Source organism: Vitis vinifera, chromosome 9 (genome assembly GCF_030704535.1).
Source record: "Vitis vinifera cultivar Pinot Noir 40024 chromosome 9, ASM3070453v1".
Classification (NCBI taxonomy): Eukaryota; Viridiplantae; Streptophyta; class Magnoliopsida; order Vitales; family Vitaceae; genus Vitis; species Vitis vinifera.
In genome coordinates, this window is record NC_081813.1 from 20,112,332 (window position 1) to 20,127,909 (window position 15,578).

General features: G+C 37.1%; 1 protein-coding gene across 2 annotated transcripts in view; it reads right to left on the bottom strand.

Moving 5' to 3' along the window:
* The window catches only part of LOC100251847 (vacuolar protein sorting-associated protein 53 A), a 47,263-nt gene that overhangs the window by 7,609 nt on the left and 24,076 nt on the right, over positions 1–15,578 (bottom strand). For both annotated transcript variants that reach the window (XM_002271534.4, XM_010656834.3), the window contains 13 exons: positions 15,368–15,509; positions 14,736–14,799; positions 7,379–7,564; positions 7,225–7,266; positions 6,404–6,508; positions 6,199–6,258; positions 5,937–6,014; positions 5,322–5,429; positions 5,138–5,203; positions 1,091–1,168; positions 879–1,012; positions 701–794; positions 264–341 (listed from right to left, as the gene is read on the bottom strand). In XM_002271534.4, the coding sequence (XP_002271570.1) occupies positions 264–341; positions 701–794; positions 879–1,012; positions 1,091–1,168; positions 5,138–5,203; positions 5,322–5,429; positions 5,937–6,014; positions 6,199–6,258; positions 6,404–6,508; positions 7,225–7,266; positions 7,379–7,564; positions 14,736–14,799; positions 15,368–15,509 (1,235 nt within the window). The remainder of the gene's footprint in view (positions 1–263; positions 342–700; positions 795–878; positions 1,013–1,090; positions 1,169–5,137; positions 5,204–5,321; positions 5,430–5,936; positions 6,015–6,198; positions 6,259–6,403; positions 6,509–7,224; positions 7,267–7,378; positions 7,565–14,735; positions 14,800–15,367; positions 15,510–15,578) is intronic.

Here is a 15,578-nt window from a genome sequence, read left to right on the forward strand (position 1 = left end):
TCCTCTTTTTGGGCCTCAACAACTATAACTTTCAAGGGAACTCCTCTCAATGTAATTTGGCTCAATTGAAATTTGGTGTGTAAATCATAAGGGTCAAAATAGTTAAGCCTATAAACAAGCTTCAGCCTATAGATAGTAGAGTAGCCTTTCCTTCGAATAGTTTCTTTTGGCAAAATATTGAGGTATATGTCTTGTTTTGCTTTTTGGTATCAATGAATTACTATTTCAAAAAATAAAAATAAATAAATAAAAAGGGTTCTCACTTGTTGGGCTCCAGTTTCTGATATTTGCTTGCATTTGAAAATGTTGAGGTAGAAGCGTGGACCAAGAGATGATGCAAGCTGCATAAAGTAATTAAGAAATTAGCATATTCAATAGACCATAAACTAGACAAACAGTCTGAAAAAATGTAAATTGTACCCAGCTACTTTGGCACAAAGCTTTAAATTCTATTATTGCCAGTAGACAAAATAAAATAAACCACATTAAGTCTAAGATATCCGAAGTCAAGGTTGCATCATCCTGGAATAAATGAAAGTAGAGAAGGATGCAATAAATGACATTTGAGTTGGATGGGATATCAAGAAGAGTAAAAAGCATACCACACTGGAGAACCTGAAGCATTATTGATGAACCTAAAAACACCAATATCAATGCTGGGAAGCATAAAGCAAGAATAAATAATCCTCTTTATAATCACCTTGTCTAAGAAGAACTGGAAGTAAATTGGTGAAAGAAGGCTCCCAAGTGCAGGAATACTACTAGTAAGGATCAAATTAATGGCATTAACATACCTGAGAGAAAAAGGATATGATTATTCACAAAAATTGTCTCAGATACAAGTATTAAATGTTGGAAATTGTAAACCAGCATCTTACTCTGATTGGTCACCAACACTTTCAAGCGTACCCCATGGTACACGTGTCATTGCAGCCATCTCAGCATCAAATTTTGTTTCCAAACCATGCACCAGGGTTATCAATGCTTTTGTTATAACCGCAGAGAATTCATCCTGCACAGTTGTTGGTTCTCATAAAAACGAAGAGAAGAATTGCTATGACAAATGATTTATTTGTGAAACAGTTTTCACCTGTACTTCTGACATATCCACTGCATCTGATAATTGGGAATCAATTATTTTAGATACATTTTCAGCCAATTCACCAGACTGTCAAAAAAAGTAACACAAGTTACCAAGCTTTAACAGTAACCAGTTAACACTAGATTCAATGTTCACAATCTACAATGTAATTAAAGAGTGAAAACATCAGAACCACTTAATAACCGCAGATAGAAAATGCAGATGAACTAGTGCAGAAAACATGGCACAACAAATAAATAATGCAAATCAACCCAGTTAGATAGTCAGCTAATGCATATTTAAGGATGGTAATCCAGGGGTATTAGCTCTTAAACTAATTTTATGCAGCAGATTCAAACCACATATTATAGCAGACCAACAAGAAATGAAACAAATTCTATTATTATGTTGTTCATACTACACATAATTTCTGCAATACAGTTGCATCATGCTTGAGTTCTTAGGAAAGTTTCCATGTCAAACACTTCAGTATGGTATAGGACTCATTACTTTGAAAGTGTCCTTGTTGCACATACATTATATGACATTCAAGGTAGTCTTTGTCATTCTACCATCAAAAGCACACACAAGCATCATCCAAACAGATCAGGATTCCAATTTAGTCGATAGGGACCTCACATATGACCCCAGGAAATATCACTTAATAGCTTTTCTTTATCCAGCAAAGAAATACTGGATTCGTTTTGGTTCAAGCAACTCAATTGACAAGAATATACCGAGGGACAATCTCCTTTAACTTTGCATCAACAGTTGTTTCATCTTTCCAGTTTTCCCTTGTAGACATGTTTTGCATCATCAAATAATTCAATGGATTAAACATCTTGTAAAAATATGGAAATTGTAGAGTAACCTTTCTCTCAGTGTTATTGGCATTTTCCTCTCTAACTCTTCAGAAGACTTAACAGATCTGGTCAAGGGAACAAATGCCACCAATTACTGTAACAAATGCATATATGTTTAGAAACCTAATTGGCCCTCTTCTTTGGAGCACATAGAAAATGATGCCCAGTAAGGGTAACAATCCTGTTATACAAGGAATCCCAAACAAAGGTTAAAAGGATATAAAAACATCCTTCCAAAGGCTTTAGGTCAACCCTTAGGTCATTACTAAAATGTAGAGAGGAAAAACTTGTTTTACTATTCTTTTCTTTGTTTTTTTTTTTTTTTTTTGTTTTTTTGATAGGTAAACAGAACAAATATATTAAAGGCACAAACTGAAGGCACACCAAAGTACAATACAAAGGGAGCCAGGAAAGCAACAAAAAGGGCCCCATCAAGACACCCCCACGCATAGCAAAAGATTAGAAAGAAAGGAAAAATAAACAAGCAAATGAACAGATATTTCTTTGCTTTCAAAAGATCTTCACTTCCTCTCCTTCTATAAAGTCCAAAAAACACACAACAAAGTAACCATCCAAACCTTCTTCCATTTTTTACCCACAAAAGAACTATGTCATCCTAAGAGTCTTTTACCATCAAGGCATCACCCATGCTACCCCAAACACAAAACTCCATAAGTCTCAAGCTCAGGCGCAATGAAGGAGAATGTGGTTAATAATCTCTTCTTCTTCCATACAAAGAAAACATCAGTTCATCAGGTGCCATCCCCTTCTCTGCAATTGATCCAATGTAAAAACCTTTGCCCATGAAGCTTTCCACGCAAAATATATATATATTTACTTTGGTTCGTACCAATGGTTCCAAATAGCCTTTGAGGGGAAAGTAACCACTCTTTCTTGCTGCATAAAAGAGTAGAAGGATTTGATTAGAAACTTCCCCTTCTTAGCACCCAACCAATCTAGCGTATTATTTCCATGCCCTTCTCACAGCCTTTCCTTGAAATCTTGACAGAAACTCCTGAACCCTTTCCAACTCCTAATCATTCAAATTCCTTGAGAAACAGGAATTCCAAATCCCTCCCTCTTTGTGGGGGTCCTAAACATCTGTCACCCAAGCTTCCTTTGTCAAGGATATGGAATATAACAAGGGATAAGATTCTCTTAAAAGTAGAATCACCACACCATATATCCTTTCAAAACTTCAACCTTCTAACATTGCCCACACTAAAAGAGGTTCTTCTACTAATAATGTCCCACCCACTCCTGATGGTCTTCCACTACCCCATAACCATCCTTACTTTCCATAGTACACCAGCCCCCCTCCTCCTCCCCATACTTCCCAACAATAACCATCATCCAAAGTGACTCATTTTCGGATGCAAACCTCCACAACCACTTTCCCGAAAGTGCCTTATTAAGAATGGAAAGCTTTCTAATACCAAAACCTCCATCAAATTCCTCCCTTCAAGCAATTTCTCATCTCACTAGATGTAGCTTATTCTCCAAAGAGCCCCCACCTCACAAGAATTCCCTTTGAATCTTCTCAAGCCTTAAGCTTACTCTTTTGGACATGACAAAAAAGAAACATTTGACAAACAGGCAGGCTTGAAAGGTTGCTTTTGACAAGAGTAAGCCTCCCACCTTTAGAGAGATACTGTCTTTTCCACATGGCCAACCTCTTGTGGACTCTCTTCCACTAAATGCCAATCGTTGATTTATAGTACCCCGTTTAGAATAAACCAGAATTGAGATATCACTCTGTGTTTTGTGCTACTAATGAGTTTGAGGTATCCCCACTTCAGACATTATTAGATATTAGAAGGCAGTGGTTCCCACAAGACAAATAATACAAGTCAAAAGCCTCCTGTTCCAAATCCACTTAAAATCTCTAATTTCAATTTACTCAATGCCATTTCATGAAGGAAAGATCACTTTTTCTTAACCTACTTCACAAGCATTGAAAGGACACAAAATGGCATCAGTACTTGAAGAACCATTTTTAGAAGAAACAGGAATCTGTATTACTGAATCAAGGATTCAAAGAAACAACTTCAGGCTTTCTTAATACAATTGCTTTTACTTTTCAAAAAAAGATTCAAAGAAACACAAAAATAACCCTGTTGAAGAATGAGGTTTCCTTCAATTGAAGAACCAGAAACAAACTGGAGCAATTGAAGTGAAAGATCCCCAACACTTAGAAGCACAAAAAACTAAGCAGGTGGGTTACTATTTTTTCTTTCTTCATCTTCAAATCTTACCTATTTATAGTTACAAAAAAGTTTTATGACCCTCAAATCATTCAAAAAGCTATCTTAAATACTAATCTCCCTCACAAAAAAATACCAAGAGTAAGAAACCAAATTATCCCTGTTCCTTAAACTATTTGAGAGATGAACAATTCTAATGCAAATATCAAGTTTATGAACTTCAAATTTATACAAGCATATACATCTCTGTGGCTGCAGGAAGGAAAAAGACACTAGTCTGGCATCTACTTGAAGGCTCCAACAAATAGCTAGAGTCAAGAATCAATAGGGACTCTAACTCAGGGTCATTCAAGATTGAGTTTTTATCACAGAAGTATAGGGTTCAGGAAATCACTTGTTCAATGTACAGCTTGGTGGTGTATGCAGACTTTCCTTTCCTGAATAACCCAACACTATATTTCAGAACTCAAGAAGGCAAGCCTTGGACAAAGCAAAACTTTATAATTGTCGAGCAGTGAAATTTCCTAAAAGCAATGCTCCAATAAACCCCAACCCAACTTTCTCCCCTTACATCTGAACCCATACCTGCCATGAGATTAGCTACATACAGATCACCTTTTTGTGATCATAGATAATTAAACAAAAAAAAAAATCGAGGACTTAGCTCAAATACCATGTTGAGCAACCAACTTCCCTAAAAACTTAAGTTGCTAGGATTTTACCCACAATATATGTCATACCAACAACAATTACCCCTCCTTCAGGGAATTTATTCAAAATTAAGAAGACACCTGATAAGGGAAATTGTCTTAGTCAATTTTATTCTTTCTGGACACTTCAATCAAGATAGCATATTTGACCTTCTATATAAAATTGGATTAGCAATCAGTTTGAATTGCACAGCGAACCGATATGCATGAGCAAATAAAAGTACAATCCAACAATCAATATGAAATAGTATGGGTTTTTTATTCCAGGAACTAACTCACCGTTTTATGGCAGTACTCAGCGGTATTAACAATATAACAAATCACTCTTTCATCCCTGTCAGATGTCTGCTTGAAATTGTGAGATGGATAGAAAATACAGAATTAGTATCCAGCAAAAATGGAATAAGCAATTCTTCAATCCTCACATTAACCATGACATGTAAAATGAGTCTGTTGATGATACCTTTATCTGTCCGTCCATACCCGTGGCCGCTGCAACAATGCCTGTACCACCTTTAGGTAATCTTGCAAAAAGCTTTGTTGCATACGCTTTGAGAATTCTTTGGAAAACCTAATTACAGATGGAAAATAAACTCATATTTTACATACACATTAAATCTCATTTTCCATTTATAGAAGACTATATTTGCATTGTTTTAAAAAAAAAGTAAGAATTTGCACAAAAGAAAGATGGGTGGAAATCCTTCGAAAAAAGAAAAAGACAATGCACAAGAGTGCATACAAGAGTAAACTAAAAAAATCTTCATAGTAGAAAGACATTCAATTCCCATTCTTAAAGGGATAGAGATCAAGAAACAAGACACAAGGGGCCAGGAGATGCCCAACAAAATCAACTAGAGAAGAAGGTCCTCTCTTGGCCAGCCTATGGGCTCCCTGGTTAGCAAATCTAGACTTCCACAAGGAGGACCAAGCTAATCCATGATCCTTCTTATCCATATACAAACTTAATAAATTTACAAGGATCAATTATTTGATTTTTAAGGTTCAATATTGACAACTGAAATATAATCAATCACATCAAGAAGGAATATTTAAATGATAAATTTCAAGACATCACCTTAAACAAATTAAATAACGTCTGGTTCTTTGTCAAAGCACTGCACCTCTTTAAACTTCTTCTAATTATGAGAAAAACCTATAAAACACACAAGGCAACTAAATTAGAGCAATAAAAAGGTAGAAACTCATTAATATCTGGTTCTGTATAAAGTCTCCTTCTACTTATTCAATTAAGAAACCCTCTCACATTAAATATAAATATCATGAGCAAAAGGAAAAAGTATAATTACAAAAGAGTCAAAAATGAATTATTAGATTACCTGTACACTACTGGATAAGACATTGGTCTGGCTTCCCTCCTCGATATCCCATGTTTCCTCCTATTGTCAAAAATAAATAAATAAATAAAGAACTAAACTGTAAAAAAAAATTTAAAGTTTATATGAAGGATACTAAAGAAAAAGTTTAAGGATAATAAGGAAATAATCAAATGTATTTCAGAAGGATTGATACACACAAAACTACCTGGACAAGTTTCTCCAAATTCTCCATTAGTGTCTTCTCTTCTAGCTCTACATATACTGTCAAGTGAGGTTCAAAGCAAGACGAAATAATTCCACGGAAGTTAAACTGCCAAATTGATGATTACAGAAAATTCTTAGGAGCTATCTTTATTAGCTGAAAGCCTGAAACAAGATCAAAGCTAGTAGTCTAAATCAAAACAACCTCATAAGAAGACTGTAGGATACCCTAAACAATTGCAGTCTATCGAAAACATGTCAAGGAATAGGCCTACCTTGATGAAGCACAAATGGATGATTTGTCAATAATTATCCAATTGAATACTTTCTGTAACAACTTAAATTCAAGATGGTGATGTGGGTAAAATAAAAACTTTTTTTTTCCATAAGAATTTAAATTCAAAAGGGTAGTGCTGGTGAAAGAAAATGTAACAAATTTCTATTTTAACATGGTGCACTTAATCATGTTTCCACCATTCCATCTGAAAGAGCAAAAGAAGTATACTGCCTCTGGTATGGTTAAAACAATCTATGTAACAAGATGTCACAGGACTCATGGTTGGAGTGGTTGCACCACTGTTTTAAGGTTAGCATATCTGTCAGTGCCAGCAGCTCAAACTCAAAATCTGTAAAGGTCCCATTATTTTCTAGTTATCCAAGGTGAAGTAAATTATGCAGATGAGACAAACATAAAGAGCAAATATATGATATATGTATATAGGCATTATTTTTTTCCTGGTATTGAGATTCTACTCACAAAACAATCCATATAGCATCATAGCATAAAACAAAACTAACAGCCATCAGAGAGAAGGTAAAACATACCCCAGCTCCAGGCACGGATAAATCCTTATTTCCATCCTTTTCCTGTCAATCCAAAATCAAAAGAGTAGGTGATTTAACAAAAGAACAACATTTTGTAAATGCATCTTTCTGGAGAAATTTTCTCAACAATGTTAAGCTATCTAATAATGCATACTTCAGTCCCGCTTCCTTGATTTGCTGCAAGCTTTTTCTCATACTTCTTTCGGATATCTGATACAGTTTGACTTTTATTTTCCCCTCTATCAACTTCTTCAATATCATTACCAATGTCCTTTCTTCGAGTGTCTCCCCCAAATTTCTCTGCTAATTCTTCCTCAAATTCCAGAGTTCTCTGTAGCGCCTACATGCATTTCTCAAACAATAGAAAACATCAAGGGAATGGAAGAGGTCATGTGGCAAAGTATAATCATATTATCCACAATGAACATTCATGTAAAGGGGAAAATTTGTCTATACCAAAAGCAAAAAAGCAAGTTAGTTTCCTTTCCTATTCTTCTGTAGTCCAATCGTTCAAAGATTAACATTAAAGAAGAATTAGAAAAACGCAACTGGGTGGACATTAAAGGATAGGTTTTAGGTCAAAACGTTATGCTCTTGTCTTTAAAAGGATTGCTTTAGGGCAGAAGCCAAGGAAGAAAGGAAGGGAACAAATGCACCAAACGCTTTTCTTGCACCTTCACTGATGGCACTAGACTCACATGGCTCTTATGTTTCCTAAATCTTAGAAAGCATAAGAATAATTTCAGTTGTGTGCACACTAATTGTCTTTTAAGATGGATATAGTTGTGAGCCCCTCTTTTACACTTACCCCATGTTTTAAAAGGCTATTAAGGCTTATGCCTCAAGGCTTGCCTCAAGGTGAGGCTCTACAAATTAGCCTTGAGGCTACAGCCTCAGTTAAGGTAATTAAGGCTTAAGCCTCACCCTGTCATGGCTTATAGCTTTGAGGCTATAGCCTCAAGGCTGTTGAGGCCTAAACCTCAAATATCTGAGGGATTTTTAGCCTTTATGGGCTTTTGGTATATATTTTATAAGATGCTTAAGTCTCAAAATTCAATGAGTTTTAATGGGTTCTATCATCTATGCTTTTGTGGACTTCTGATATAGATTTCATGATTTTTGTATTAGATCCCTACTTGGTTAAACCTTTTGCAAAATAATGGCTTATTTAACTTTCAATTAACTTTTAAAATGAAAAGGAAAAAAGAGATTGAAATGAATAAGGGAATAGTTGACAATCCTAGTGGTTGATCTCAAGTATAATCTAATTATTAACAAATAAAAAAAGATACAACTACAATTGGTGGACAAAGAAGAAGAGGGATGGGTGGTTATTAACACAAATGGGGAGGATAATATAGAAATTGGATATTATTATATTCCTTGGAGGATCCTAGTGATAGTAATAATAATGTTGAAAAATATTTGGTAAAACCATGAGAGAGTTAAATTTCATGAGAAGAACTATTAACAATGAAAAATAAACCATGAGAGAGCTAAATTTCATGAGAGAAAAAGGAACTAAATTAGAACTATTAACAATGAAAAATAATTAACTTTATCATTATGAAGTTTATGTATTTTTTATCATTCAATTTTATTGTGATTTTATGAGTATTTCTTTGATTTTTTTTTTTTATAATTTTTTATTATTTATTTGTTTAAATTGAGGCTTACATCTCATTTTGTCTTGAGGGTTACGCCTCGCCTCATTTAAGCAAAACGCCTGCACTTTCCAATATACTCCACTATCACAAACATGCTGCAACTGATCGAATAGTTCTCTTATGAAGATTGACAAGGATATGTAGTTGGATCCAAAGTATCTCTATGCGTGTAAGTGCTACTGCAACAAAATGCAGGCTAAATCAAGCCAGTTGAATGCTATAGAAGCAAACTATCTATTTGTTTGATCCTTGGGAACATAACCGATTTTCTGCCAGGAATTTTTTCCCAAGAAGATATTTACCATTTGTTGAAAGAGAGAGAGAGAAAACCTTAATTCTCATTCATCTATTTAACTTCTTACAATAGAGAAATATATATACAAGACTAGGTTGAACTAACTACCATATATGTGACCTATATTAAGAAAGGAAAGAAAGATCGTACACTATAAATACATTATATTCAACACTCCCCCTCAAGCTGGAGCATATATGTCATATGCACCAAGCTTGTTACAAATATATTTAATCCTATGACCTCTGAGAGATTTAGTGAAGATGTCTGCTAGTTGATCATTTGAATTAACAAAACTTGTAGTAACACACCCTAATGCGATCTTCTCTCTAATGAAGTGACAGTCAACTTCAATATGTTTGGTCCTTTCATGAAAGACTGGATTGGATGCGATATGTAATGCGGCCTAATTGTCACAAACTAGTTTTATCTATTCATCTTTTCCAAATCTCAATTCCTGAAGGAGTTGCCTCAACCATATAAGTTCACATGTTGCCAAAGCCATAACTCGATACTCAGTTTCGGCGCTTGATCTGACCACTACATCTTGTTTCTTACTCTTCCAAGATATTAAGTTACCTCCAATAAAAACACAATACCCTGAGGTGGAACGCCTATCTGAGGGTGAATCAGCCCAGTCTGCATCTATGTAACCAACAATTTGGGTATGGCCCCTGTCTTCATACAACATACCTTGGCCTGGTGTTCCTTTAATATATCGAAGAATGCGGATCACAGCATCCCAATGGTTGTCACATGGTGACTGTAGAAATTGACTAACCACACTCACAGGAAAAGAGATGTCTGGTCGAGTGATGGTGAGGTAGTTCAGTTTGCCTACAAGTTGTCGATATCTCCCAGGATCTTTTAGAGGCTCCCCCTGTCCTGGTACAAGTTTGACATTTGGATTCATAGGAGTGTCAACAGGTTTACATTCTAACATACCTGTTTCTTCCAAGATGTCTAAGGCATACTTCCTTTGTGACATAACCACACCTGAACTGGATTGAGCTATTTCAAGTCCCAAAAAGTACTTGAGTTTACCCAAGTCTTTGGTTTGAAAGTGGTTGAAAAGGTGTTGCTTTAGTCTTTGGATACCCTCCTAATCACTGCCTGTAATAACAATGTCATCCACATAAACTACCAAATAGATGCACTGGCTCGAAGAGTTATGATGATAGAAAACTGAATGATCTGCTTCACTTTGAAGCATTCCAAACTCTTGAACAACTGAACTGAAACGCCCAAACCATGCCCGAGGAGACTGTTTCAAGTCATATAGAGAGCAGCGTAACTTGCACACTAAACTACACTCCCCCCTGAGCAACAAAACCAGGTGGTTGCTCCATATACACTTCCTCGAGAAGTTCACCATGAAGGAAAGCATTCTTAATATCCAACTGATAAAGAGGCCAATGACAGATAGCTGCCATGGAGAGAAATAAGTGAACAGAAGCAATCTTGGCAACAGGAGAGAAGGTGTCACCATAGTCACAACCATAAATCTGAGTATAACCTTTAGCAACCAAGCGTGCCTTAAGGCGATCAACCTGACCATCAGGACCAACTTTAACAATGTAGACCCAAAGACATCCAACTGTAGATTTACCAAGAGGTAAAGAAACAAGATCCCATGTGTCATTGGAGTGCAGAGCAGCCATTTCATCAACCATTGCCTGTTGCCACCCAAGATGAGAAAGTGCCTCACTAGTGCTCTTAGGAAAAGAAACAGAGGATAAAGTAGAGACAAAGGCAGAATAGGATGAAGATAATCGATGGTAGCTCAAAAAATTAAAAATAGGATGAGGATTACGAGTAGATCGATTACCTTTCCGAAGAGCAATAGGCAAATGGTCAGTAGATGACAGGGTCAGGGTAAGAGAAATCGGTGGGACAGGAGGTGAGTCATCAGGTACCTCAGCTGAAGAGAGAGGAGGAGCAACAGCACGATGTCGACGATGATAAACCTAAAGAGGACGAGAGAGCGCATCTGAAGGGGGGGGGGGATATATAGGGAAGTGGCAATACTTCAGAAATGGGAAGAGATTCGGAGAATGAGAAGAATGGAGAATCCTCAAAGAATGTGACATTAGCGGAGAGAAAATAACGATGAGTGTCAGGGGAATAACAACGATAGCCCTTCTGAAGTCGAGAGTATCCCAAGAAGATGCATTTCATAGCCTTGGGGGAGAGCTTGTCCTGTCCAAGTGTGAGAGTATGAACAAAACAAGTACAACCAAAGACACGAGGAGGAAGGAAATAAAGAGGTTGGGTAGGAAAAATGAGGGAATGAGGGATTTGGTTATGTAATATAGATGAGGGCATACGATTAATCAAGTAACAGGTTGTAAGAACAGCATCCCCCCAAAAATGAAAAGGAACATGACTATGAAGAAGAAGGGTACGAGCTGTCTCAACAAGATGTCGATTTTTACATTCAGCAACCCCATTTTGTTGAGTATGAGCACAAGATGACTGATGGAGGATCCCATGTTGGGACATAAAAGAAGTAAAGGGTGTAGAAAAATATTCCCGAGCATTGTCACTGCGTAACACTCGAATAGAAACATTGAATTGTGTTTGGATTTCAGCATAAAATTTCTAGAAAATGGAAAATAACTCAGCTCGATTTTTCATTAAAAATAACCAAGTACATCTTGAATAGTCATCAATGAAAGTGACAAAATACTGAAATCCTAAAGTAGACGCGATCCGACATGGACCCCAAACATCAGTGTGGACAAGTTCAAAAGGAGACTTTGTCTGATTATTCAAACGCTTGGGAACAAGACATGAGTATGTTTCCCAAGCTAACACGACTCACACGCAAGCGACGACAAAGTGGAAAAACGAGGGACCATCTTCTGGCACTTGGAAAGACTAGGATGACCCAAACGACTGTGAATGAGAAGAGGAGCATCGGTGGAAATGCAAGCTACAAGAGATGAAGGTGATGTGAGGTGATAGAGGCCTTGAGACTCACGCCCTATGCCAATCGTCTTCCCCGTACTCCAGTCCTGCAAAATCACAGATTTATCAGAAAAAGTGATAGAACAGTAGAGGATGAGTTAAACCAATACCTTTAGCCATAATTTGGGAACCATTAGCTAAAGTAACAGTAGGTAAGGCAAATGTAGTAGTAATAGAGGAGAAAAGGTGTTTATTACCAGAGATATGATTAGATGCTCCAGAATCTAGAATCCACAGGCCAAGAGAAGGAGACTGAGTAAAGCAGACTGAGACATTACCAGTCTGGGCAACAGAAGCTGATGTGGTTGCCTAATATCGGAGATAGGCATCATAATCACTACCAGTAAGGGTGATACTCTGAGATGTGGAGCTCGTAGCGGAGTCAAGTCGAGATAGCAGAGGATCAGATGACTGAGCAATGTGGGCAGTGCGAGGAGGCCGTCCATGTAACTAATAGCAACGATCTTGAGTGTGACCAAGCTTATTACAATAGGTGCACTGAGGACGTTGTCCTCGACCCCGATTGCCACTATGTCCTCCTCGAGAGTTAGTCTGAGAGGCTAACACAGATGAATCTGAAGGACCATCAGCGGACAAGGTCTGAGTAGAGGAGAGGCGTAATAGATGAGCGAACACATCATCCAAAGATGGTACTGATGGACTAGCAAGAATCTAATTTCAAACAGACTCAAGACCTGGACGGAGGCCAATGAGGGTTAACATCATAAAGAACTTGTCAGTCTGTATTTGTTGAGCTTCAGCACCATTAGTGAAGGGCATCAAAGTTAAGAACTCCTCCTTAAGAGACGCAATCCAACCAATATAAGTAGACAGATCCATGTCCTGTTGTCTCACATGAACAATATCAGAAACCACCTTATAAAATCGTTGAATATCATTCGTGTATAATCCTTTAGCCTGAGTCCAGAATTTAAAGCAAGTTTTGTAGGCACGAAGATGATGGAAAATTTTGGGATCAATAGATTGCCATAATACACTGCATAATTGTGCATCGATCTTCTTCCATTGCACTTTTTCAACATCAGGTATAGCATCCTCAAGTGAACAAGATGATCCTCATAACCTTGTCCCATAAACCAGAGTTCCACGAACGCTGACCAGGAGAGATAATTCTCACTACCAATCAATTTTTCTGATGTGATAGTAGGAGATCCAGAGATGACGGATGTAAAAATGGGATTTTTAGTCGCCATATCCACTTCACCTGAGATTGAATCACGTTTAGATCGAAGAGAGCCTTAAAGGGAGGTCGGATCACAGCTGTGGAAGAAGAACCTGGTATGTCGGGACCCAAACAAAGGAGAAAAGTGACTGGGGATGAAGAAGAGGCCTTCCCAAGGCACACACAGGTCTTGGCCAAGGAAGGGAGCTGCCATTGGAGGCCGGAGGAGGCTGAAAGAAGACCCGCGGAGGCTGAAATGCCAAAAAAATGGAGAATCAGGGTTCGGAGAGGACTGACGGAGGCTTAGAAGTGCAAGACGGCACCAAACGAGCCTGCTGGAAGAAGCTCGGCACCGGAAAGTGGGCCACGCACCCTCACGTGCAAGCGCGTGGGATTCGGGCCGCCGGAGAAGAGTGGCACGTGGAAGGCGCGTGGGTGGGTTTTTGGCTTCGGTGCTTTGAGAAAAGTTGCAAATCTCCTCTTTGTGCTCTTGATGATGTGGTTGGTGTCGGAAAATATCGCCGGAAAAAAGTCGCCGGAAAATTGTTGACGGTGATGAGGGTTTTCTGACTACGATATGGCTGATTGGAAAGCTTTGGGAGATGGAAAAGGTGACCGGAATGAAACACGGTCACTAGACGGATTCCCGGAATTAATTACACGGGTAAACCAGAAAGAATAAGGTTTTCTCCCTTGGCTCTGATACCATGTTGAAAAAGAGAGAGAGAGAGAAAACCTTAATTCTCATTCATCTATTTAACTTCTTACAATAGAGAAATATATATACAAGGCTAGGTTGAACTAACTACCATATATGTGACCTATATTAAGAAATGAAAGAAAGATTGTACATTATAAATACATTATATTCAACACCATTCACAACAATCATAAAAGGACATTGTTTGCTCCATATATGGTATCTGATTTTGGGTTTTGGGAGGTTCCAATGACAGATAATGGTTGGAAAAATAAAATAAAAATAAAAAATGTTTATCAAGTAGCACTATATATTTGACCTCGTTCCCATAGTTTGCTTCAAGAAGGAGAAAGTAACAGATACTACAAAATAGTCTACTAGTGAATGAAAAATATGGGTGAGAGGTCAGAAATTAAACACCAGAACAATGTTGAAGAAATATTTATTATTCCATAAATAATTTGTTTAATAGGCATTGATTATAGCAATGCAATTCAAGTTCTGGGATATTTGTAGCCAAACCTTAGTTTGTCTAGTTAGACATAAGATCAAAAGTACAATCATTGCTTTGAATCATCAAAAAACAATACAGTCATGTCAAATTTTGCTTCTCAAGATCATATAAAGCACTGGAAAAAGTATGAAAGGAATAAGGGTTCATCACTTGGCAATTAGTTAGAAAAAAACAAGACTCACCAACAATAATGTGCCAACATCTGGCTTCTCTTTTAAATTATCAAGGATCTCCACAAGTTGAGTCCTGGAAATATAAACCATGCATCAAATCTCTAGTCCAGTACAAAGTTTTTAATAGAAAGATAAATTGTTTAATGGCCCTTTACAAACTTCTGGGGTTTAGGAAATTTTCATCTCTCATGCAAAATTGGTGGCAATAAAGACAATAACATGAAGCCTAGGAAGCAGTATCATTCCCAATTACTATCCAACAAATATGATTAAAGAAAAAAAAAAAGACAAAATTAAGGATCAAGCGTGCTATTTGTACCTAACAATGACACAACTAGCCTTTTTTACACAGAACTTGAATCTAACCAGCAAAGAGCATATTTACACAGTATATCAGGTTTCTTGGTGGTCACTATTTTAAAACCTTAAAAAGATGTTGGATTCCGATAACAATATCTGTATCCTAACATTAGAAAAGAAGTTTGATGAAATTCTCTGAAATTTGAAACAACAGCTGAGAATTCACAGAAATCTATGGTAGAATTCAAGAAGCCAAGAATGTTAATTAGCCATCCAAGAAGTACAGAGAAAGATTGGTCTAACAAAGTTAAAACCTAAAGTCAAAAAAGAGTACAACAAACCTTGTCATCTTACAGAACTGGATACAGAGCAAATAAGCAACATGCCATGAAGGAGGAAAAATTTTCCAGATCTCCTCATTTGTTCTTAATCGACGTTTGATCCATGCATACCTCCGTTCAGCTTTATCCAACTTTGCCAGTTCTAGTAAAATAGCAAAAATAAGGAAATTTTGAATTCAAAGCCATTGAACATACTGATATTACATAAACT